General features: G+C 48.1%; 3 protein-coding genes across 3 annotated transcripts; 1 reads left to right on the top strand and 2 right to left on the bottom strand.

The window, feature by feature from the left end:
- Positions 1 to 761: 761 nt before the first annotated feature.
- las1l (LAS1 like ribosome biogenesis factor) lies at positions 762 to 4,488 on the bottom strand. The gene is made up of 3 exons (XM_072450205.1): positions 4,176 to 4,488; positions 2,543 to 2,754; positions 762 to 2,083 (listed from the first exon to the last, which is right to left on the bottom strand). The coding sequence occupies exons 1-3, from the start codon at positions 4,304 to 4,306 to the stop codon at positions 771 to 773; spliced, it is 1,656 nt and encodes a 551-aa protein (XP_072306306.1). The 5' UTR covers positions 4,307 to 4,488; the 3' UTR covers positions 762 to 770.
- Positions 4,489 to 4,657: 169 nt separating this feature from the next.
- On the top strand, positions 4,658 to 16,546 carry haus7 (HAUS augmin-like complex, subunit 7). The gene is made up of 9 exons (XM_072450261.1): positions 4,658 to 4,742; positions 5,448 to 5,563; positions 6,771 to 6,826; positions 6,931 to 6,992; positions 7,866 to 8,065; positions 10,809 to 10,917; positions 12,294 to 12,503; positions 15,996 to 16,107; positions 16,178 to 16,546. The coding sequence occupies exons 1-9, from the start codon at positions 4,686 to 4,688 to the stop codon at positions 16,237 to 16,239; spliced, it is 984 nt and encodes a 327-aa protein (XP_072306362.1). The 5' UTR covers positions 4,658 to 4,685; the 3' UTR covers positions 16,240 to 16,546.
- A 286-nt stretch (positions 16,547 to 16,832) lies between these two features.
- mrpl49 (mitochondrial ribosomal protein L49) lies at positions 16,833 to 19,347 on the bottom strand. Its single transcript, XM_072448595.1, has 2 exons — positions 19,107 to 19,347; positions 16,833 to 17,325 (listed from the first exon to the last, which is right to left on the bottom strand). Exons 1-2 carry the CDS (start codon positions 19,308 to 19,310, stop codon positions 16,996 to 16,998), a joined length of 534 nt encoding a protein of 177 aa, XP_072304696.1. The 5' UTR covers positions 19,311 to 19,347; the 3' UTR covers positions 16,833 to 16,995.
- Positions 19,348 to 25,139: the final 5,792 nt, after the last annotated feature.

Below are 25,139 nucleotides of genomic sequence, written 5' to 3'. Positions count from 1 at the left end.
ACCCAGAAAGTTTGAATTGTGGCAAAACATGTGACAAACAACACAAAAATGTAACGATCAAGATAAGTGCATTTTAATGTACAAAAGCCACTTTCAGGAGAAGACAGAATGTTTTTGTTCATGGATGAATTACAGACTAAAGCCACGACAAACCATGACTTTAGTCGACCAGTTTAATAAATGTCTATTGCCCTTTTTAAACCTTTAACCAAAGAAGAGGCTGAAATATTGAGCGTGAACTGTTCTAGAGACAATATGAAAGTGTGTTATTGGTAAAATGTCAGTTATCTTTGTGACATTTGGATTATTCATGTGTTTGTTATAAACGGTCTTTTTGTGTCTTTAGTCGGTTTATTCTTTAGAGTCGGTTTATTGTTGTTGCAGCTGAAATACAAACAAAACCTTTAACAAAAGAAAAGCAGGTTATGAAGCGTCTGTGGTTTTCAGTAGAATCTCAGATGTGAAATACACCTTGAATTGTCTCGTTCCCCTCGTTCGTTCCCCTCGTTCGTTCCCCTCGTTCGTTCCCCTCGTTCGTTCCCCTCGTTCGTTCCCCTCGTTCGTTCCCCTCGTTCGTTCCCCTCGTTCGTTCCCCTCGTTCGTTCCCCTCGTTCGTTCCCCTCGTTCGTTCCCCTCGTTCGTTCCCCTCGTTCGTTCCCCTCGTTCGTTCCCCTCGTTCGTTCCCCTCGTTCGTTCCCCTCGTTCGTTCCCCTCGTTCGTTCCCCTCGTTCGTTCCCCTCGTTCTCGCTGCGTTTCGCCACCTTCACGTTTCAGAAGAGTTTGAGTCCAGACTTGAGTCTCCCGACGTCGCCGGCCGTCCAGAGCAGCCCGTCAGACTTCAGCGCCGGTGAGGTTTTTGGCGCGTTGTGAACGGGCGTGTCCAGCTCCACGGGTTGATCCGGGACGTCCATCGTGGAGAAAGTGTCCAGCATGAGACACGAGGGCTCGTCCGACTGTCCCGGGACTTTGCCCAGAGCGTAGTTCTTCCACGCCACGTTCTCGGTGCAGAGCTGCCACCACGAGCCGCGCAGCAGCCGCACTTTGTCGGCGTCGCTCTTTGACATCTTGCGCTCGGCGCCGCTCCGCTCCGCGTTCTTGCGCCGCTGCTTCGACTGCTGCAGCTTCTCGCGCAGACTCTCCAGCGTGTAAACGGGCTGGTCCCGGCGCAGCGACGGCGGCTCCGCCCGCTGCGTGTAGATGGAGCAGAGCGTCAGCAGGTTGTGCTGCGTTTCCACGGGCAACGGATGCTCCATGTCGTCCAGGATGAGCTTCAGCAGGTGCGGCGTGCTGGCGGCGGGAGAGTCCAGGCACGCGGCGAGGAGCTGCTGCCACCTCAGCTGGATGCGGTTGACATAAATCCCGTCTTTCAAGCGCGCTTTCCGCTGCGCCTTCGTCTCGAAATGGAAGTCGGATTTCTTGCCGTTGCACAGAACGACTTCGGCGATCCACGCGGAGACGAAGTACGCGCGGTTGTTGTCGGCGTCGCCCGTGAGCAGCTTCAACTCGCCAAAGAGCTTCTGGAGGAGCAGATGCACGAAGGCGGGCGAGTTCAGCGTCCTGAGCAGCGGCAGCCAGAAGCGCAGGAACGCCCGGGGCACTCGCGGCGTCTCGTTGTCCGCGGCGACGCAGCTCAGCGTCTCCAGCTGCTCCGACGTGGGCACCAGGAACCCGTCCTCCAGCAGCACGTCCAGGAGCAGGACGCACGACTCCGACGCCGCCTGTTTGATCTCCGCCAGGATCCAGCTCATCTCGGCGAACGGCTCGGGCCACGCCTCCTCGCCGTGGCGACCGCCGGCCTCCAGCGCCTGGTACTGCTCCTTCTCGTAGGAGATCAGCAGCTCGCGCACTTTCCTGTAGCTCTCGATCTCTCGCTGTCGCGCCGCTTCGTCCTTGAACTCGTCCTCGTCCTCGCCGTCCGACGGAGCGTCCCAGTCGCCGTCGCTGAGCTGTCGGGACCAGTACTCCTGCTGGAGCCAGTCCAGAACCGCTTTGCAGCCTTTTCGACACCACTTTAGACTCGGGATCTTTCGGTGAGTGAAGTCATGCCGAAGATTCACGATCCACTCGGGGATGTTGAGATTACCTAAAAGAAGGAGCAGAACGCATCAGAGCCGACCGTGACACGAGCTTTGAACGACTCACGAGCTCAGAAGTCGAACAGGTTGAAATGTGTAAAGTAAAGTACAAATATAGTGCGTTATTCATGAAACTCTGATGCTTTTTGAGTTATATTTGTGCCAATCGTCGACTCTTCAAGTGAAACGTGATCTTGACGAGCTCGGTGCATCTTTAATCGCCTCATTTCAAACGTGTCGGAGCGATTCATACATTTCCCGTAGCGGCTCCTGTCGAGTGAGAACGTCCTGTACCGCCGCTGGGCTTTCACACGTTTTCACAGCGTCAGGGCCACAGAACGGTCAACCCATTCTCACAGGACAAACTAAAGCCCCGTTCAGTGACCTTCTCCTTCCGTTTGAGCGCTTGAGCGATGCACAGACGTCTGAGTGTGTGGATGGTGTCCAGGAGATGGCGCTGCACTCACCGGCGAGCCTCCGGAGCGGGCGTGCCACCCGGCCCTGCTGCCGCTCCGTGATCAGGTTGACGAAGCGGACGAGCGCCGTTCCGTAGAGCAGGACCAGCTCGTGCCCGTCCAGCTTCCTGCCGCGGTCCAGAACCTGGCACCTGACCAGGTCCGCCGTGCACTCCACCGCCACCGGGGTGCTGCCGGCGAAGCGGCTCTTCCACGCCGAGATCCTGCCAGGAGGAGGTCAGGGTTTTGAGGAGGTCAGGGTTATGAGGAGGTCAGGGTTATGAGGAGGTCAGGGTTATGAGGAGGTCAGAGTTATGAGGAGGTCAGGGTTATGAGGAGGTCAGGGTTATGAGGAGGTCAGGGTTATGAGGAGGTCAGGGTTATGAGGAGGGAGGTCAGGGTTATGAGGAGGTCAGGGTTATGAGGAGGTCAGGGATATGAGGAGGGAGGTCAGGGTTATGAGGAGGTCAGGGTTATGAGGAGGTCAGAGTTATGAGGAGGTCAGAGTTATGAGGAGGTCAGGGTTATGAGGAGGTCAGGGTTATGAGGAGGGAGGTCAGGGTTATGAGGAGGTCAGGGTTATGAGGAGGTCAGGGTTATGAGGAGGTCAGGGTTATGAGGAGGTCAGGGATATGAGGAGGTCAGAGTTATGAGGAGGTCAGGGTTATGAGGAGGTCAGGGTTATGAGGAGGTCAGGGTTATGAGGAGGTCAGGGTTATGAGGAGGTCAGGGTTATGAGGAGGTCAGGGATATGAGGAGGTCAGAGTTATGAGGAGGTCAGGGTTGAGAGGAGGTCAGGATTGAGAGGAGGAGGTCAGGGTTGAGAGGAGGTCAGGGTTGAGAGGAGGTCAGGATTGAGAGGAGGAGGTCAGGGTTAAGAGGGGGTCAATCGTGTCGCTGGAGTACTTATATTACTTATATTTCATGTGTTTTACCTGTGTACTGCGTGCTTCTGCAGGCTCGTGTCGCTGTAGTACTTATATTACTTATATTTCATGTGTTTTACCTGTGTACTGCGTGCTTCTGCAGGCTCGTGTCGCTGGAGTACTTATATTACTTATATTTCATGTGTTTTACCTGTGTACTGCGTGCTTCTGCAGGCTCGTGTCGCTGGAGTACTTATATTACTTATATTTCATGTGTTTTACCTGTGTACTGCGTGCTTCTGCAGGCTCGTGTCGCTGGAGTACTTATATTACTTATATTTCATGTGTTTTACCTGTGTACTGCGTGCTTCTGCAGGCTCATGTCGCTGGAGTACTTATATTACTTATATTTCATGTGTTTTACCTGTGTACTGCGTGCTTCTGCAGGCTCATGTCGCTGGAGTACTTATATTACTTATATTTCATGTGTTTTACCTGTGTACTGCGTGCTTCTGCAGGCTCATGTCGCTGGAGTACTTATATTACTTATATTTCATGTGTTTTACCTGTGTACTGCGTGCTTCTGCAGGCTCGTGTCGCTGGAGTACTTATATTACTTATATTTCATGTGTTTTACCTGTGTACTGCGTGCTTCTGCAGGCTCGTGTCGCTGGAGTACTTATATTACTTATATTTCATGTGTTTTACCTGTGTACTGCGTGCTTCTGCAGGCTCGTGTCGCTGTAGTACTTATATTACTTATATTTCATGTGTTTTACCTGTGTACTGCGTGCTTCTGCAGGCTCGTGTCGCTGGAGTACAGATATTCCAGCACTTGGTCCCACTCCGCTTTGTTGATCCACGCCACCACATGGCGGCGATTCTTCTCCGAGCTGCTCTTTCTCTTCATTTTTACAATCGAAACAAACACTTACGACAAACTACCGGGAAAACCTCGTTCAATAAAGACTAAATGCTTCAAAATGTACAGCTCCTGGCATTAACGGTCCAGTTAAAACACCATATTTAGAAGAAACATTTTACATTTCCTTTTGGTTTCCGTGTAGCTACGACACCCGGATGTGACGTAAACATAAAACGACAATAAAAATAATTTAAAAACATCCCGCCCTTCATTTTCTTTATTTTCCTTATCATTACACAATTACTCTATTCATCTTTTTTAACAATGATAATACGTAATATACTTTTATATGCGAGTTGAAATCGTTTAAATTAATAAAAGGAATTGCTACGTCATAAGCGAGCGACACTGGTCCTGTTTAGAAATGGCGGGCGCTTCGAAAGAAAAACAACTCGCACATCAAATTTATCTTTTATTACAGGTAAAACAAGTTATTTAATTAAAACTAGATGAATAACTAATGTCTGTTTGCTCCCGCTAAATGTCACGTTCAGATTAAACTGGGCTCGTCTCCAAAATACTCATAAAATGTCTAATGAAACACAGACGTCTTAAATTATTTAATTGCTTATGACACTCAAAACAATCTAAAAATCATTAAATTACAGAAAATAACAGCTTATGCCATTGATATTTTGAACGCACGTGTTGGATTACGTCACTGTTAGAGATGTCAGGATAATTGTGAGAAAAAAACATCACGATTTATCGATTATTCGTGATTATTGAGACTTCCTTGTGGTCGACCGTTGTTGTTCCTCAAGTTTATGACCGACTTTACAAAATTAAACTTTCTGAAAGACATAATCAAGTTAAATGTGATTAATACAGCCCGTAAAATAAAGTTTAAGTCTATTTTTTGACCTGTAGATTGAACTAATAATGACTAAATTTTGCTTCTAAAATTGTAGAAACGGTTTGTTCTGGACAGTGGTTTTAAAAATAAGTCATTTTCAATCTGAGGGCGCTGGTCTGACAAACTAGAACGTCATCTTGGACCAGAACAGTCTGAAAATAGCTTCTGGACGGGTCAAAAACACCTCAGCGTGGCCCACTCCTGGACGACTGAGGTACTACGCCGACGCCCGTCATGATGCGTGTTCCTTCCTCTTTGGCGTGTTTGTAGGCGGCGTCGTGTCCGCTGCTGGACGGTCTGTTCCTGCAGGAGGAGGACAGCATGCTGCAGCTCCTCTGCTTGCCATCGCAGTATCGCACCGACATCCTGGCATGGATCTGCAGCAGGTACGAGTCCGGGATGGTGAGCTCCACGCCTCAGCTCCGCCCCCGTGACTGTCTGGGATGGTTAGCTCCGCCCCCGTGACTGTCTGGGATGGTTAGCTCCGCCCCCGTGACTGTCTGGGATGGTTAGCTCCGCCCCCGTGACTGTCTGGGATGGTTAGCTCCGCCCCCGTGACTGTCTGGGATGGTTAGCTCCGCCCCCGTGACTGTCTGGGATGGTTAGCTCCGCCCCCGTGACTGTCTGGGATGGTTAGCTCCGCCCCCGTGACTGTCTGGGATGGTTAGCTCCGCCCCCGTGACTGTCTGGGATGGTTAGCTCCGCCCCCGTGACTGTCTGGGATGGTTAGCTCCGCCCCCGTGACTGTCTGGGATGGTTAGCTCCGCCCCCGTGACTGTCTGGGATGGTTAGCTCCGCCCCCGTGACTGTCTGGGATGGTTAGCTCCGCCCCCGTGACTGTCTGGGATGGTTAGCTCCGCCCCCGTGACTGTCTGGGATGGTTAGCTCCGCCCCCGTGACTGTCTGGGATGGTTAGCTCCGCCCCCGTGACTGTCTGGGATGGTTAGCTCCGCCCCCGTGACTGTCTGGGATGGTTAGCTCCGCCCCCGTGACTGTCTGGGATGGTTAGCTCCGCCCCCGTGACTGTCTGGGATGGTTAGCTCCGCCCCCGTGACTGTCTGGGATGGTTAGCTCCGCCCCCGTGACTGTCTGGGATGGTTAGCTCCGCCCCCGTGACTGTCTGGGATGGTTAGCTCCGCCCCCGTGACTGTCTGGGATGGTTAGCTCCGCCCCCGTGACTGTCTGGGATGGTTAGCTCCGCCCCCGTGACTGTCTGGGATGGTTAGCTCCGCCCCGTGACTGTCTGGGATGGTTAGCTCCGCCCCGTGACTGTCTGGGATGGTTAGCTCCGCCCCCGTGACTGTCTGGGATGGTTAGCTCCGCCCCCGTGACTGTCTGGGATGGTTAGCTCCGCCCCCGTGACTGTCTGGGATGGTTAGCTCCGCCCCCGTGACTGTCTGGGATGGTTAGCTCCGCCCCCGTGACTGTCTGGGATGGTTAGCTCCGCCCCCGTGACTGTCTGGGATGGTTAGCTCCGCCCCGTGACTGTCTGGGATGGTTAGCTCCGCCCCCGTGACTGTCTGGGATGGTTAGACACGCCCTGGATTCCCATGTGGACTGATCTTAATCTCACTTTTCTTGTCATTTTCGCAGCATCAACTCAAACTTTCAGAACACAAAAGCCAAAGACCCTGAAGTATTGACAAAAGGTTTGGAATTAGCGCCGCGCCTCGTTTATCGCACGTGTTTATTGCACGTGTTTATCGCACGTGTTCAATGTGTCGTTACTGATTTAGTTTTGTGTGTTTTTCAGAAATGGCTTTGCTGGGACAAGAGCTCATGTTGTGCAGAGCGACGGACTTGGATCTCATCAGGGTGAAACTTCACACAAACCATCAACGTTCTTCAAACGTTCAGACCATGCGAGATGTTGAAGACGATGGACTCATTTGTTGTTTCTCGCTGGACTCATTTGTTGTTTCTCGCTGGACTCATTTGTTGTTTCTCGCTGGACTCATTTGTTGTTTCTCGCTGGACTCATTTGTTGTTTCTCGCTGGACTCATTTGTTGTTTCTCGCTGGACTCATTTGTTGTTTCTCGCTGGACTCATTTGTTGTTTCTCGATGGACTCATTCGTTGTTTCTCGCTGGACACATTAGTTGTTTCTGACTGGACACATTTGTTGTTTCTGACTGGACACATTAGTTGTTTCTCACTGGACTCATTTGTTGTTTCTCGCTGGACTCATTTGTTGTTTCTCGATGGACTCATTCGTTGTTTCTCGCTGGACACATTAGTTGTTTCTGACTGGACACATTTGTTGTTTCTGACTGGACACATTTGTTGTTTCTGACTGGACACATTTGTTGTTTCTGACTGGACACATTAGTTGTTTCTCACTGGACACATTAGTTGTTTCTGGCTGGACTCATTAGTTGTTTCTCGCTGGACTCATTAGTTGTTTCTCGATGGACTCATTCGTTGTTTCTCGCTGGACACATTAGTTGTTTCTGACTGGACACATTTGTTGTTTCTGACTGGACACATTAGTTGTTTCTCACTGGACACATTAGTTGTTTCTCACTGGACTCATTAGTTGTTTCTGGCTGGACTCATTAGTTGTTTCTCGCTGGACTCATTAGTTGTTTCTGGCTGGACTCATTAGTTGTTTCTCACTGGACTCATTAGTTGTTTCTGGCTGGACTCATTAGTTGTTTCTGGCTGGACTCATTAGTTGTTTCTCTTCAGGGGGTGGAGAGCCCGATGCGTCAGCTGCAGCTCCTGAAGCAGCTCCTCGCTCTGATCTCCAGCTCCACAGACACTTCTGGACTGAAGCGCGATGAGGAGCTTCTTCTGAACGAGCTTTACTCTCCAGAGAACCTGCCTGGCCTCGCACAGATGCTCCGCCCCTCTCTGGACCCGTGGCCCGCCCACGTCAGATACGGAAAGCAAGTCTTCTTCTACTGTCTTCTGCTGTCTTCTTCTGCTGTCTTCTTCTACTGTCTTCTTCTACTGTCTTCTGCTGTCTTCTTCTGCTGTCTTCTTCTACTGTCTTCTTCTGTCTTCTGCTGTCTTCTTCTATCTTCTTCTACTGTCTTCTTCTGTCTTCTGCTGTCTTCTTCTATCTTCTTCTACTGTCTTCTTCTGCTGTCTTCTTCTACTGTCTTCTTCTACTGTCTTCTGCTGTCTTCTTCTGCTGTCTTCTGCTGTCTTCTGCTGTCTTCTTCTGTCTTCTGCTGTCTTCTTCTGTCTTCTGCTGTCTTCTTCTGCTGTCTTCTGCTGTCTTCTTCTACTGTCTTCTTCTACTGTCTTCTGCTGTCTTCTTCTGCTGTCTTCTTCTGCTGTCTTCTTCTGCTGTCTTCTTCTGCTGTCTTCTTCTACTGTCTTCTGCTGTCTTCTTCTGTCTTCTGCTGTCTTCTTCTATCTTCTTCTACTGTCTTCTGCTGTCTTCTTCTATCTTCTTCTACTGTCTTCTTCTGCTGTCTTCTTCTACTGTCTTCTTCTACTGTCTTCTTCTACTGTCTTCTGCTGTCTTCTTCTGCTGTCTTCTGCTGTCTTCTTCTGCTGTCTTCTGCTGTCTTCTGCTGTCTTCTGCTGTCTTCTGCTGTCTTCTTCTACTGTCTTCTTCTACTGTCTTCTGCTGTCTTCTTCTGCTGTCTTCTTCTGCTGTCTTCTTCTGCTGTCTTCTTCTGCTGTCTTCTTCTACTGTCTTCTACTGTCTTCTGCTGTCTTCTGCTGTCTTCTGCTGTCTTCTGCTGTCTTCTTCTGCTGTCTTCTTCTACTGTCTTCTGCTGTCTTCTGCTGTCTTCTGCTGTCTTCTGCTGTCTTCTTCTGTCTTCTGCTGTCTTCTGCTGTCTTCTTCTGCTGTCTTCTTCTGCTGTCTTCTTCTGCTGTCTTCTTCTACTGTCTTCTGCTGTCTTCTGCTGTCTTCTTCTGCTGTCTTCTTCTGCTGTCTTCTTCTACTGTCTTCTTCTACTGTCTTCTTCTGTCTTCTGCTGTCTTCTTCTGCTGTCTTCTTCTGCTGTCTTCTTCTACTGTCGTCTTCTGCTGTCTTCTGCTGTCTTCTGCTGTCTTCTGCTGTCTTCTTCTACTGTCTTCTTCTGCTGTCTTCTTCTACTGTCTTCTTCTACTGTCTTCTTCTGTCTTCTTCTGTCTTCTGCTGTCTTCTGCTGTCTTCTGCTGTCTTCTTCTGCTGTCTTCTTCTACTGTCTTCTGCTGTCTTCTTCTACTGTCTTCTTCTGCTGTCTTCTTCTGCTGTCTTCTTCTGCTGTCTTCTTCTGCTGTCTTCTTCTGCTGTCTTCTTCTACTGTCTTCTGCTGTCTTCTGCTGTCTTCTGCTGTCTTCTTCTGTCTTCTGCTGTCTTCTTCTGCTGTCTTCTTCTGCTGTCTTCTTCTGCTGTCTTCTGCTGTCTTCTTCTACTGTCTTCTTCTACTGTCTTCTGCTGTCTTCTTCTGCTGTCTTCTTCTGCTGTCTTCTTCTGCTGTCTTCTTCTACTGTCTTCTGCTGTCTTCTTCTGTCTTCTGCTGTCTTCTTCTATCTTCTTCTACTGTCTTCTTCTGTCTTCTGCTGTCTTCTTCTATCTTCTTCTACTGTCTTCTTCTGCTGTCTTCTTCTACTGTCTTCTGCTGTCTTCTTCTACTGTCTTCTGCTGTCTTCTGCTGTCTTCTGCTGTCTTCTGCTGTCTTCTGCTGTCTTCTGCTGTCTTCTTCTACTGTCTTCTTCTACTGTCTTCTTCTTTCTTCTGCTGTCTTCTGCTGTCTTCTGCTGTCTTCTTCTGCTGTCTTCTTCTACTGTCTTCTTCTACTGTCTTCTGCTGTCTTCTGCTGTCTTCTGCTGTCTTCTTCTGCTGTCTTCTTCTGCTGTCTTCTTCTGCTGTCTTCTTCTACTGTCTTCTTCTACTGTCTTCTGCTGTCTTCTTCTGCTGTCTTCTTCTGCTGTCTTCTTCTACTGTCTTCTTCTTCTGTCTTCTGCTGTCTTCTGCTGTCTTCTGCTGCTGTCTTCTTCTGCTGTCTTCTTCTACTGTCTTCTTCTACTGTCTTCTGCTGTCTTCTGCTGTCTTCTGCTGTCTTCTTCTACTGTCTTCTTCTGCTGTCTTCTTCTGCTGTCTTCTTCTGCTGTCTTCTTCTACTGTCTTCTTCTACTGTCTTCTTCTACTGTCTTCTGCTGTCTTCTGCTGTCTTCTGCTGTCTTCTTCTGCTGTCTTCTTCTGCTGTCTTCTTCTACTGTCTTCTTCTACTGTCTTCTTCTACTGTCTTCTGCTGTCTTCTGCTGTCTTCTGCTGTCTTCTTCTGCTGTCTTCTTCTGCTGTCTTCTTCTGCTGTCTTCTTCTGCTGTCTTCTTCTGCTGTCTTCTTCTGTCTTCTGCTGTCTTCTGCTGTCTTCTGCTGTCTTCTTCTGCTGTCTTCTTCTGCTGTCTTCTTCTACTGTCTTCTTCTGCTGTCTTCTGCTGTCTTCTGCTGTCTTCTGCTGTCTTCTTCTACTGTCTTCTTCTGCTGTCTTCTTCTGCTGTCTTCTTCTGCTGTCTTCTTCTGCTGTCTTCTGCTGTCTTCTTCTGCTGTCTTCTTCTGCTGTCTTCTTCTGCTGTCTTCTGCTGTCTTCTTCTGCTGTCTTCTTCTGCTGTCTTCTTCTGCTGTCTTCTTCTACATGTTCACGTTCCTTTACATTTTGGCTTTTATCTTCTTGTTTTCTTCAGAGTTTGGCAAAAAGGATCAAAAGCGAAAGTGTCAAAAGAAGCAGCAGCTCCAGATCTCACAGCTCTTCTGCTTTCAACACGAGAAGCTCTAGAGGCGCTGCACAGTGAGGTGAGACACTGCACAGTGAGGTGAGACGCTCTAGAGACGCTGCACAGTGAGGTGAGACGCTGCACAGTGAGGTGAGACGCTGCACAGTGAGGTGAGACGCTGCACAGTGAGGTGAGACGCTCTAGAGGCGCTGCACAGTGCGGTGAGACGCTCTAGAGGCGCTGCACAGTGAGGTGAGAAGCTCTAGAGGCGCCGCACAGTGAGGTGGGACGCTCTAGAGGCGCCGCACAGTGAGGTGAGACGCTCTAGAGGCGCTGCACAGTGAGGTGAGACGCTGCACAGTGAGGTGAGACGCTGCACAGTGAGGTGAGACGCTGCACAGTGAGGTGAGACGCTCTAGAGGCGCTGCACAGTGAGGTGAGAAGCTCTAGAGGCGCTGCACAGTGAGGTGAGACGCTGCACAGTGAGGTGAGACGCTCTAGAGGCGCTGCACAGTGAGGTAAGACGCTGCACAGTGAGGTGAGACGCTCTAGAGGCGCTGCACAGTGAGGTGAGAAGCTCTAGAGGCGCCGCACAGTGAGGTGGGACGCTCTAGAGGCGCTGCACAGTGAGGTGAGGCGCTGCACAGTGAGGTGAGACGCTGCACAGTGAGGTGAGACGCTCTAGAGGCGCTGCACAGTGAGGTGAGACGCTCTAGAGGCGCTGCACAGTGAGGTGAGACGCTCTAGAGGCGCTGCACAGTGAGGTGAGAAGCTCTAGAGGCGCTGCACAGTGAGGTGAGAAGCTCTAGAGGCGCTGCACAGTGAGGTGAGACGCTCTAGAGGCGCTGCACAGTGAGGTGAGACGCTCTAGAGGCGCTGCACAGTGAGGTGAGACGCTCTAGAGGCGCTGCACAGTGAGGTGAGACGCTCTAGAGGCGCTGCACAGTGAGGTGAGACGCTCTAGAGGCGCTGCACAGTGAGGTGAGACGCTCTAGAGGCGCTGCACAGTGAGGTGAGACGCTCTAGAGGCGCTGCACAGTGAGGTGAGACGCTCTAGAGGCGCTGCACAGTGAGGTGAGACGCTCTAGAGGCGCTGCACAGTGAGGTGAGACGCTCTAGAGGCGCTGCACAGTGAGGTGAGACGCTCTAGAGGCGCTGCACAGTGAGGTGAGGCGCTGCACAGTGAGGTGAGACGCTCTAGAGGCGCTGCACAGTGAGGTGAGACGCTCTAGAGGCGCTGCACAGTGAGGTGAGGCGCTGCACAGTGAGGTGAGACGCTCTAGAGGCGCTGCACAGTGAGGTGAGACGCTCTAGAGGCGCTGCACAGTGAGGTGAGACGCTCTAGAGGCGCTGCACAGTGAGGTGAGACGCTCTAGAGGCGCTGCACAGTGAGGTGAGACGCTCTAGAGGTGAAACAAATGCTTAATTAATCTCAACATTTTCATTATTTCTCAGTGTGAGTTTCTGAAAGATTCGCCGCCCGAGAGCGTTTTCTCTTCGAGCGCGCTCAGAGTCGCAGCAAGCGACCTTCACCAGATGATGGCAGCGTTCAGCCACGTTTACGACACAGACCTGAAGTCCCACTGCAGCAGAGCGCCCCCTAACTTCAGCCCAGAGACCTGCATGTTCCAGAGGGTCCACGAGCTGATGACGGCCTGCAACACGGTACGTTTAAAGGACACGTGTTACGACGGTACGTTTAAAGGACACGTGTTACGACGGTACGTTTAAAGGACACGTGTTACGACGGTACGTTTAAAGGACACGTGTTACGACGGTACGTTTAAAGGACACGTGTTATAACGGTACGTTTAAAGGACACGTGTTACGACGGTACGTTTAAAGGACACGTGTTACGACGGTACGTTTAAAGGACACGTGTTACGACGGTACGTTTAAAGGACACGTGTTACGACGGTACGTTTAAAGGACACGTGTTATAACGGTACGTTTAAAGGACACGTGTTACGACGGTACGTTTAAAGGACACGTGTTATAACGGTACGTTTAAAGGACACGTGTTACGACGGTACGTTTAAAGGACACGTGTTATAACGGTACGTTTAAAGGACACGTGTTACGACGGTACGTTTAAAGGACACGTGTTACAACGGTACGTTTAAAGGACACGTGTTACGACGGTACGTTTAAAGGACACGTGTTACGACGGTACGTTTAAAGGACACGTGTTACGACGGTACGTTTAAAGGACACGTGTTACGACGGTACGTTTAAAGGACACGTGTTACGACGGTACGTTTAAAGGACACGTGTTACGACGGTACGTTTAAAGGACACGTGTTACGACGGTACGTTTAAAGGACACGTGTTACGACGGTACGTTTAAAGGACACGTGTTACGACGGTACGTTTAAAGGACACGTGTTACGACGGTACGTTTAAAGGACACGTGTTACGACGGTACGTTTAAAGGACACGTGTTACGACGGTACGTTTAAAGGACACGTGTTACGACGGTACGTTTAAAGGACACGTGTTACGACGGTACGTTTAAAGGACACGTGTTACGACGGTACGTTTAAAGGACACGTGTTACGACGGTACGTTTAAAGGACACGTGTTACGACGGTACGTTTAAAGGACACGTGTTACGACGGTACGTTTAAAGGACACGTGTTACGACGGTACGTTTAAAGGACACGTGTTACGACGGTACGTTTAAAGGACACGTGTTACGACGGTACGTTTAAAGGACACGTGTTACGACGGTACGTTTAAAGGACACGTGTTACGACGGTACGTTTAAAGGACACGTGTTACGACGGTACGTTTAAAGGACACGTGTTACGACGGTACGTTTAAAGGACACGTGTTACGACGGTACGTTTAAAGGACACGTGTTACGACGGTACGTTTAAAGGACACGTGTTACGACGGTACGTTTAAAGGACACGTGTTACGACGGTACGTTTAAAGGACACGTGTTACGACGGTACGTTTAAAGGACACGTGTTACGACGGTACGTTTAAAGGACACGTGTTACGACGGTACGTTTAAAGGACACGTGTTACGACGGTACGTTTAAAGGACACGTGTTACGACGGTACGTTTAAAGGACACGTGTTACGACGGTACGTTTAAAGGACACGTGTTAGACGGTACGTTTAAAGGACACGTGTTACGACGGTACGTTTAAAGGACACGTGTTACGACGGTACGTTTAAAGGACACGTGTTACGACGGTACGTTTAAAGGACACGTGTTACGACGGTACGTTTAAAGGACACGTGTTACGACGGTACGTTTAAAGGACACGTGTTACGACGGTACGTTTAAAGGACACGTGTTACGACGGTACGTTTAAAGGACACGTGTTACGACGGTACGTTTAAAGGACACGTGTTACGACGGTACGTTTAAAGGACACGTGTTACGACGGTACGTTTAAAGGACACGTGTTACGACGGTACGTTTAAAGGACACGTGTTACGACGGTACGTTTAAAGGACACGTGTTACGACGGTACGTTTAAAGGACACGTGTTACGACGGTACGTTTAAAGGACACGTGTTACGACGGTACGTTTAAAGGACACGTGTTACGACGGTACGTTTAAAGGACACGTGTTACGACGGTACGTTTAAAGGACACGTGTTACGACGGTACGTTTAAAGGACACGTGTTACGACGGTACGTTTAAAGGACACGTGTTACGACGGTACGTTTAAAGGACACGTGTTACGACGGTACGTTTAAAGGACACGTGTTACGACGGTACGTTTAAAGGACACGTGTTACGACGGTACGTTTAAAGGACACGTGTTACGACGGTACGTTTAAAGGACACGTGTTACGACGGTACGTTTAAAGGACACGTGTTACGACGGTACGTTTAAAGGACACGTGTTACGACGGTACGTTTAAAGGACACGTGTTACGACGGTACGTTTAAAGGACACGTGTTACGACGGTACGTTTAAAGGACACGTGTTACGACGGTACGTTTAAAGGACACGTGTTACGACGGTACGTTTAAAGGACACGTGTTACGACGGTACGTTTAAAGGACACGTGTTACGACGGTACGTTTAAAGGACACGTGTTACGACGGTACGTTTAAAGGACACGTGTTACGACGGTACGTTTAAAGGACACGTGTTACGACGGTACGTTTAAAGGACACGTGTTACGACGGTACGTTTAAAGGACACGTGTTACGACGGTACGTTTAAAGGACACGTGTTACGACGGTACGTTTAAAGGACACGTGTTACGACGGTACGTTTAAAGGACACGTGTTACGACGGTACGTTTAAAGGACACGTGTTACGACGGTACGTTTAAAGGACACGTGTTACGACGGTACGTTTAAAGGACACGTGTTACGACGGTACGTTTAAAGGACACGTGTTACGACGGTACGTTTAAAGGACACGTGTTACGACGGTACGTTTAAAGGACACGTGTTACGACGGTACGTTTAAAGGACACGTGTTACGACGGTACGTTTAAAGGACACGTGTTACGACGGTACGTTTAAAGGACACGTGTTACGACGGTACGTTTAAAGGACACGTGTTACGACGGTACGTTTAAAGGACACGTGTTACGACGGTACGTTTAAAGGACACGTGTTACGACGGTACGTTTAAAGGACACGTGTTACGACGGTACGTTTAAAGGACACGTGTTACGACGGTACGTTTAAAGGACACGTGTTACGACGGTACGTTTAAAGGACACGTGTTACGACGGTACGTTTAAAGGACACGTGTTACGACGGTACGTTTAAAGGACACGTGTTATGACGGTACGTTTAAAGGACACGTGTTACGACGGTACGTTTAAAGGACATTAGTCATTACTGCCTTTGAACTACTTTCACTGCTTCCTTTTTATGTTCACCGTACAGCTTGTAGACATTTATAAAAAAACAATAAGAAAAATAAAATTATTCAAGTAGAAATAGTGAATAACAATGAATAATATTAATGATAAAAGTAGGATAATCATGTGACAACAACAATCAAAGATGTCCATGTATTCTACTCTCATACATACTTTCCATATACTTTTTAAAAATCGTTTGTTTTGATCTTTTTTATATAGTTTGATATTGGATTGTGCTTGAACCGGACAAATCTGTGAAAATGTTACATCATTAGGCCCTTTAGTTTCACTGTTTTCTTTCGCAGGACTTGGAAACACTGAACGAACTCTCGGAGGCGTCCGGAGCGATGACGGGCGAAGTGCGCCACCTACAGGCCCAGCCGCGGTACTGGAGCCGCGGGGAAAAGCGCACGCTGCGTGAGTCCAACGAAACAATCAAACCAACCTTTACATGATGTGAGACGTGACTGTTTGTCTCCGTTTGCAGCCGACACGTTGGAGGAGCTCACCAGACGCTATCGAGAGTTTCTTTCGCTGCTGAACCCTTGAAAACGTTTGATTAACACGACGGGAAGTCACTTTGACCTTGAAGCTGAATTTTGAATTGAATTGCCTTTTTTGCATGTAAATAACAAGTTTACTCATTTCTGTATTATATATCTGCGAGTGCCGTTTGGGGCAGAGATTTGCTCAGATCAAGACACTTTAAGCTGAAGTATGTGACACGTTTTGCTCTAGCGCGGCCAATCAGAGCGTGGCCAATCAGAGCGCTGCTGTTGTCAGTTCTTTGTGTGGAAATGTAAAATGGAACCAAACGTGATTTTAATGTGAAATAAAAATGAGCTTGTGATAAAGCTGTGATGAGGATTTGACCTAAACACTTCCCTCCAGAGCGGCAACTAGTGGTCTGATTCACATTATTTGAGAATAATTTGTAGAATAATATGAAATGTTTTGGTTGTATTTTAATGCATTTCTGCTCAGTCTTTTATATTTAAACTAAACACTTATGCAGAACAAATAAACCCCTTTTTACTACAATAAAGAGCTCTTGAAAAATATACCGTGATATTTAATACTTAAGTCAAAAGATTGAAACTAAAGATGAATGTTTTGAATAAGAAATGTCTGATTTTCCTCAATTCAATTTATTTGTAAAAACTTCAGTCACAGATTTACAGCTTGATTTGGTTTAAAGTCCAATAGAAAGAAGTTTGACATAATGTACAATATATAACTCCAGTACAAGTACTCGTGGCATATTCATATTTACAGTACGTTAGCGGGCGTGTCTGGGGGGCGTGTCTAGAAGCCCTTCCGCAGCAGCCACTCCTTGAGCTCGCGGTCGTACTGCCCTTTGACCTTGAGCGTCCCGGTGACCTCGTTGACCTGCGTGGGCGGCTCTTTCCCGGTGGTGTCTCTCAGGAAGTCCCGGACGTCCCGCTGCAGCGCCCAGATGTCTCCGCCCACCTTCCGCACCACGGTGATGTGGCGGTTGCCGTGCGTCAGGTCCGTGTACACCGGGACGTTGTGCATGCGCGAGCGGCGAACCGTGTACGGCAGGTCGGGCGGCGAGGGGGGCGGAGCCTGCCAGCCGCTGGGAGCCGGGCCGTCGTGTGGGGGAGGGGCGGGGACCTGCAGGGGGCGGGGCAGAAGGAGGAGCCATTTATTTAGATCCTCCCGACGTTAGAGTTTAGACTTGAAACTCATTTTGAACCAAAGAAAGGTTGAAATAAAAGGATTAAACAAGTTCTTTTGTTTGACATTTTTTAAACTAAATTTGACAGATTTAAAAGATTCAGTTTTGGGATGAAATAGTTCCTGGTTCCTGTCAGTTTGGTGAGTAGTTCCTGCTCTTTCTGATCCATAATCAACTCTTACATTTAAATCATAACCATTTAAATTCATTTGAGTTTCAGCCTTAAAATATTTACAGAAGAAAAGCAGAAAAGTTACAGTGAAGCTTTAAACCGCAGCGTCAGCGGTGTTTGTTTGTCCCCGTGTTTGTCTCATGTTTGTCCCTGTTTGTCCCCGTGTTTGTCTCATGTTCCTCCGGTGTTTGTCTCATGTTTGTCTCATGTTCCTCCGGTGTTTGTCTCATGTTTGTCCCCGTGTTTGTCTCATGTTCCTCCGGTGTTTGTCTCATGTTTGTCCCCGTGTTTGTCTCATGTTCCTCCGGTGTTTGTCTCATGTTTGTCTCATGTTTGTCTCATGTTTGTCCCGGTGTTTGTCTCATGTTTGTCCCCGTGTTTGTCTCATGTTCCTCCGGTGTTTGTCTCATGTTTGTCCCGGTGTTTGTCCCCGTGTTTGTCTCATGTTCCTCCGGTGTTTGTCTCATGTTTGTCCCGGTGTTTGTCTCATGTTTGTCCCCGTGTTTGTCTCATGTTCCTCCGGTGTTTGTCTCATGTTTGTCCTGGTGTTTGTCCCCGTGTTTGTCTCATGTTCCTCCGGTGTTTGTCTCATGTTTGTCCCGGTGTTTGTCTCATGTTTGTCCCGGTGTTTGTCTCATGTTTGTCCCGGTGTTTGTCTCATGTTTGTCCTGGTGTTTGTCTCATGTTTGTCTCATGTTTGTCCCGGTGTTTGTCTCATGTTTGTCCCGGTGTTTGTCTCATGTTTGTCCCGGTGTTTGTCTCATGTTTGTCCTGGTGTTGTCCTGGTGTTTGTCTCATGTTTGTCCCGGTGTTTGTCTCATGTTCCTCCGGATGTTTGTCTCATGTTTGTCCCGGTGTTTGTCTCATGTTTGTCCCGGTGTTTGTCTCATGTTTGTCCCGGTGTTTGTCTCATGTTTGTCCTGGTGTTTGTCTCATGTTTGTCCCGGTGTTTGTCTCATGTTTGTCCCGGTGTTTGTCTCATGTTTGTCCCGGTGTTTGTCTCATGTTTGTCCCGGTGTTTGTCTCATGTTTGTCCTGGTGTTTGTCCTGGTGTTGTCCCGGTGTTTGTCTCATGTTTGTCCCGGTGTTTGTCTCATGTTTGTCCTGGTGTTTGTCTCATGTTTGTCCTGGTGTTTGTCTCATGTTTGTCCTGGTGTTTGTCTCATGTTTGTCCTGGTGTTTGTCCTGGTGTTGTCCCGGTGTTTGTCTCATGTTTGTCCCGGTGTTTGTCTCATGTTTGTCCTGGTGTTTGTCTCATGTTTGTCCTGGTGTTTGTCTCATGTTTGTCCTGGTGTTTGTCTCATGTTTGTCCTGGTGTTTGTCCTGGTGTTGTCCCGGTGTTTGTCTCATGTTTGTCCTGGTGTTTGTCTCATGTTTGTCCTGGTGTTTGTCCTGGTGTTTGTCTCATGTTTGTCCTGGTGTTTGTCTCATGTTTGTCCCGATGTTTGTCTCATGTTTGTCCCGGTGTTTGTCTCATGTTCCTCCGGGTGTTTGTCCTGGTGTTTGTCTCATGTTCACCCCGGTGTCCCCCCCGGTGTCCCTCACCTCGCTCGGGGGGATGAGCCGCTCCACAAACTCGTACTCCTCCGTGGACTCCTGGAGCTCCGGGGCGGAGCAGAAGCGTCTCGCCGCCGCGGGCCTCAGTGCCGCCGCGGGCCTCAGTGCGGCTGAAGCCCGGGGACAGAGCCTGAGAGCGGCCGCCACAGCCCCGCGGAGCCCGGGGGAGACGAGGCAGAAGGACGCGGACATGATGGAGCGAGCTAAGGAGACACGACCCGGAAACGAACCGAAACAACCCGGAAGTGACGCGAGGAGAGGAAGAGAAGCGCGCTGAGGCCTCCTGCTGGTCACGTGTGAACTGCAGGGGGCGTGTCTCTGTGTTTGGCTCAGAAACACAACTTTAATGAACTTTGACCTCATTAAAAGAGTTAAAGGTCATTCACTTTGGTGTCTCATGTTGAGGAGTTAAAATATATCGGGGTCTCGGATGAACAGTTTAGTCCTGCTTTAGTTCTGCTTTAGTCCTGTTTTAGTCCTGCTTTAGTCCTGCTTTAGTCCTGTTTTAGTCCTGCTTTAGTCCTGCTTTAGACCTGCTTTAGTCCTGCTTTAGTCCTGTTTTAGTCCTGCTTTAGACCTGCTTTAGTCCTGTTTTAGACCTGCTTTAGTCCTGCTTTAGTCCTGCTTTAGACCTGCTTTAGTCCTGCTTTAGACCTGCTTTAGTCCAGCTTTAGTCCTGCTTTAGTTCTGCTTTAGTCCTGTTTTAGTCCTGCTTTAGTCCTGCTTTAGACCTGCTTTAGTCCTGCTTTAGTCCTGTTTTAGTCCTGCTTTAGTCCTGCTTTAGTCCTGCTTTAGACCTGCTTTAGACCTGCTTTAGTCCTGTTTTAGACCTGCTTTAGTCCTGCTTTAGACCTGCTTTAGTCCTGCTTTAGTCCTGCTTTAGTCCTGCTTTAGTCCTGCTTTAGTCCTGCTTTAGTCCTGCTTTAGACCTGCTTTAGTCCTGCTTTAGACCTGCTTTAGACCTGCTTTAGTCCTGTTTTAGACCTGCTTTAGTCCTGCTTTAGACCTGCTTTAGTTCTGCTTTAGTCCTGTTTTAGACCTGCTTTAGACCTGCTTTAGTCCTGTTTTAGACCTGCTTTAGTCCTGCTTTAGTCCTGCTTTAGACCTGCTTTAGACCTGCTTTAGACCTGCTTTAGTCCTGCTTTAGTCCTGCTTTAGACCTGCTTTAGACCTGCTTTAGTCCTGTTTTAGACCTGCTTTAGTCCTGCTTTAGACCTGCTTTAGACCTGCTTTAGACCTGCTTTAGTCCTGTTTTAGACCTGCTTTAGTCCTGCTTTAGTCCTGCTTTAGACCTTTTTTAGTCCTGCTTTAGACCTGCTTTAGTCCAGCTTTAGTCCTGCTTTAGTTCTGCTTTAGTCCTGTTTTAGTCCTGCTTTAGTCCTGCTTTAGACCTGCTTTAGTCCTGCTTTAGTCCTGTTTTAGTCCTGCTTTAGTCCTGCTTTAGTCCTGCTTTAGACCTGCTTTAGACCTGCTTTATTCCTGCTTTAGACCTGCTTTAGTCCAGCTTTAGTCCTGCTTTAGACCTGCTTTAGTCCTGTTTTAGTCCTGCTTTAGTCCTGGTTTAGTCCTGCTTTAGTCCTGCTTTAGTCCTGCTTTAGACCTGCTTTAGTCCTGCTTTAGTTCTGCTTTAGTCCTGTTTTAGTCCTGCTTTAGTCCTGCTTTAGACCTGCTTTAGTCCTGCTTTAGTCCTGTTTTAGTCCTGCTTTAGTCCTGCTTTAGTCCTGCTTTAGACCTGCTTTAGACCTGCTTTAGTCCTGTTTTAGACCTGCTTTAGTCCTGCTTTAGACCTGCTTTAGTCCTGCTTTAGTCCTGCTTTAGTCCTGCTTTAGTCCTGCTTTAGTCCTGCTTTAGACCTGCTTTAGTCCTGCTTTAGTCCTGCTTTAGACCTGCTTTAGACCTGCTTTAGTCCTGTTTTAGACCTGCTTTAGTCCTGCTTTAGACCTGCTTTAGTTCTGCTTTAGTCCTGTTTTAGACCTGCTTTAGACCTGCTTTAGTCCTGTTTTAGACCTGCTTTAGTCCTGCTTTAGACCTGCTTTAGTCCTGCTTTAGTCCTGCTTTAGACCTGCTTTAGACCTGCTTTAGACCTGCTTTAGTCCTGTTTTAGACCTGCTTTAGTCCTGCTTTAGTCCTGCTTTAGACCTTTTTTAGTCCTGCTTTAGACCTGCTTTAGTCCAGCTTTAGTCCTGCTTTAGTTCTGCTTTAGTCCTGTTTTAGTCCTGCTTTAGTCCTGCTTTAGACCTGCTTTAGTCCTGCTTTAGTCCTGTTTTAGTCCTGCTTTAGTCCTGCTTTAGTCCTGCTTTAGACCTGCTTTAGTCCTGTTTTAGTCCTGCTTTAGTCCTGGTTTAGTCCTGCTTTAGTCCTGCTTTAGTCCTGCTTTAGTCCTGCTTTAGAAATGCTTTAGTCCTGCTTTATACCTGCTTTAGTCCAGCTTTAGTCCTGCTTTAGTCCTGCTTTAGACCTGCTTTAGACCTGCTTTAGACCTGCTTTAGTCCTGCTTTAGACCTGCTTTAGTCCTGCTTTAGACCTGCTTTAGTTCTGCTTTAGACCTGTTTTAGTCCTGCTTTAGTCCTGGTTTAGTCCTGGTTTAGTCCTGCTTTAGTCCTGCTTTAGTCCTGCTTTAGTCCAGCTTTAGTCCTGCTTTAGACCTGCTTTAGTCCTGCTTTAGTCCTGCTTTAGACCTGCTTTAGACCTGCTTTAGTCCTGCTTTAGACCTGCTTTAGACCTGCTTTAGACCTGCTTTAGTCCTGTTTTAGACCTGCTTTAGTCCTGCTTTAGTCCTGCTTTAGACCTTTTTTAGTCCTGCTTTAGACCTGCTTTAGTCCAGCTTTAGTCCTGCTTTAGTTCTGCTTTAGTCCTGTTTTAGTCCTGCTTTAGTCCTGCTTTAGACCTGCTTTAGTCCTGCTTTAGTCCTGTTTTAGTCCTGCTTTAGTCCTGCTTTAGTCCTGCTTTAGACCTGCTTTAGACCTGCTTTAGTCCTGCTTTAGACCTGCTTTAGTCCTGCTTTAGACCTGCTTTAGTCCAGCTTTAGTCCTGCTTTAGACCTGCTTTAGTCCTGTTTTAGTCCTGCTTTAGTCCTGGTTTAGTCCTGCTTTAGTCCTGCTTTAGTCCTGCTTTAGTCCTGCTTTAGAAATGCTTTAGTCCTGCTTTATACCTGCTTTAGTCCAGCTTTAGTCCTGCTTTAGTCCTGCTTTAGACCTGCTTTAGACCTGCTTTAGACCTGCTTTAGTCCTGCTTTAGACCTGCTTTAGTCCTGCTTTAGACCTGCTTTAGTTCTGCTTTAGACCTGTTTTAGTCCTGCTTTAGTCCTGGTTTAGTCCTGGTTTAGTCCTGCTTTAGTCCTGCTTTAGTCCTGCTTTAGTCCAGCTTTAGTCCTGCTTTAGTCCTGCTTTAGACCTGCTTTAGACCTGCTTTATACCTGCTTTAGTCCAGCTTTAGTCCTGCTTTAGTCCTGCTTTAGACCTGCTTTAGTCCTGCTTTAGTCCTGCTTTAGACCTGCTTTAGACCTGCTTTATACCTGCTTTAGTCCAGCTTTAGTACTGCTTTAGTCCTGCTTTAGTCCAGCTTTAGTCCTGCTTTAGTCCTGCTTTAGACCTGCTTTAGACCTGCTTTATACCTGCTTTAGTCCAGCTTTAGTCCTGCTTTAGACCTGCTTTAGTCCTGCTTTAGTCCTGCTTTAGACCTGCTTTAGTCCTGCTTTAGTCCTGTTTTAGACCTGCTTTAGACCTGTTTTAGACCTGCTTTAGACCTGCTTTAGTCCAGCTTTAGTCCTGCTTTAGTCCTGGTTTAGTCCTGGTTTAGTCCTGCTTTAGTCCTGGTTTAGTCCTGGTTTAGTCCTGCTTTAGTCCTGCTTTAGAAATGCTTTAGTCCTGCTTTAGTCCAGCTTTAGTCCTGCTTTAGTCCTGCTTTAGACCTGCTTTAGTCCTGCTTTAGTCCTGTTTTAGACCTGCTTTAGACCTGCTTTAGTCCTGCTTTAGTCCTGTTTTAGACCTGCTTTAGACCTGTTTTAGTCCCGCTTTAGTCTTGCTTTAGACCTGCTTTAGACCTGCTTTAGTCCTGGTTTAGTTCCTTTGAGATAGGGGGAGGAGCTCAGTCACACGAGAGGAGCTCGGAGTAGAGCTGCTGCTCCTCCATGCTCAGAGGAGGAGTTCCCTGGCTCCTCCTCCTCAGAGTCCAGGAGACTCAGGAGCCGACCTCAGACTGACCAGAGTCCAGAGGAAACCACTCTGTTCCTTTTGCTCCAGAGGAAGAGGAAACGAGGTCGTCTCCTTGGTGGGCGTGGCCAGGATGAAACCAGAGCGTCTCGTTTTGTGACTTTTCACTTGTCACACTCTCTCGCTCTTGGACCATGAGCGGAGGAGAAGACGTCGTCCTGAAGATGGACCATCTGGAGGTCAATTTGATCAGCAAAGAAAAGAGAGGTTTAAGACTTCAACTGAGGTGTGACTGTCCCTGAAGATCTAACAACAGTTTAGTCCTGGTTTGGACCCACTTTAGTCCTGGTTTAGACCTGCTTTAGACCTGGTTTAGACCTGCTTTAGTCCTGGTTTAGACCTGCTTTAGTCCTGCTTTAGTCCTGCTTTAGACCTGCTTTAGTCCTGCTTTAGTCCTGTTTTAGTCCTGCTTTAGTCCTGCTTTAGTCCTGCTTTAGACCTGCTTTAGACCTGCTTTAGTCCTGTTTTAGACCTGCTTTAGTCCTGCTTTAGACCTGCTTTAGTCCTGCTTTAGTCCTGCTTTAGTCCTGCTTTAGTCCTGCTTTAGTCCTGCTTTAGACCTGCTTTAGTCCTGCTTTAGTCCTGCTTTAGACCTGCTTTAGACCTGCTTTAGTCCTGTTTTAGACCTGCTTTAGTCCTGCTTTAGACCTGCTTTAGTTCTGCTTTAGTCCTGCTTTAGACCTGCTTTAGTCCTGTTTTAGACCTGCTTTAGTCCTGCTTTAGACCTGCTTTAGTCCTGCTTTAGTCCTGCTTTAGACCTGCTTTAGACCTGCTTTAGACCTGCTTTAGTCCTGTTTTAGACCTGCTTTAGTCCTGCTTTAGTCCTGCTTTAGACCTTTTTTAGTCCTGCTTTAGACCTGCTTTAGTCCAGCTTTAGTCCTGCTTTAGTTCTGCTTTAGTCCTGTTTTAGTCCTGCTTTAGTCCTGCTTTAGACCTGCTTTAGTCCTGCTTTAGTCCTGCTTTAGACCTGCTTTAGTCCTGCTTTAGTCCTGCTTTAGTCCTGCTTTAGTCCTGCTTTAGTCCTGCTTTAGTCCTGCTTTAGTCCTGCTTTAGTCCTGCTTTAGACCTGCTTTAGTCCTGCTTTAGACCTGCTTTAGACCTGCTTTAGTCCTGTTTTAGACCTGCTTTAGTCCTGCTTTAGACCTGCTTTAGTTCTGCTTTAGTCCTGTTTTAGACCTGCTTTAGACCTGCTTTAGTCCTGTTTTAGACCTGCTTTAGTCCTGCTTTAGACCTGCTTTAGTCCTGCTTTAGTCCTGCTTTAGTCCTGCTTTAGACCTGCTTTAGACCTGCTTTAGTCCTGTTTTAGACCTGCTTTAGTCCTGCTTTAGACCTGCTTTAGACCTGCTTTAGACCTGCTTTAGTCCTGCTTTAGTCCTGCTTTAGACCTGCTTTAGACCTGCTTTAGTCCTGTTTTAGACCTGCTTTAGTCCTGCTTTAGTCCTGCTTTAGTCCTGCTTTAGACCTGCTTTAGACCTGCTTTAGTCCTGTTTTAGACCTGCTTTAGTCCTGCTTTAGTCCTGCTTTAGACCTTTTTTAGTCCTGCTTTAGACCTGCTTTAGTCCAGCTTTAGTCCTGCTTTAGTTCTGCTTTAGTCCTGTTTTAGTCCTGCTTTAGTCCTGCTTTAGACCTGCTTTAGTCCTGCTTTAGTCCTGTTTTAGTCCTGCTTTAGTCCTGCTTTAGTCCTGCTTTAGACCTGCTTTAGACCTGCTTTAGTCCTGCTTTAGACCTGCTTTAGTCCAGCTTTAGTCCTGCTTTAGACCTGCTTTAGTCCTGTTTTAGTCCTGCTTTAGTCCTGCTTTAGTCCTGCTTT

This window comes from Eucyclogobius newberryi, unplaced genomic scaffold, assembly GCF_026437365.1.
Source record: "Eucyclogobius newberryi isolate DKJ021-1_F unplaced genomic scaffold, fEucNew1.0.hap1 SCAF_17, whole genome shotgun sequence".
NCBI classification, from domain to species: Eukaryota; Metazoa; Chordata; class Actinopteri; order Gobiiformes; family Gobiidae; genus Eucyclogobius; species Eucyclogobius newberryi.
This window is presented reverse-complemented; position numbering and strand designations above follow the sequence as displayed.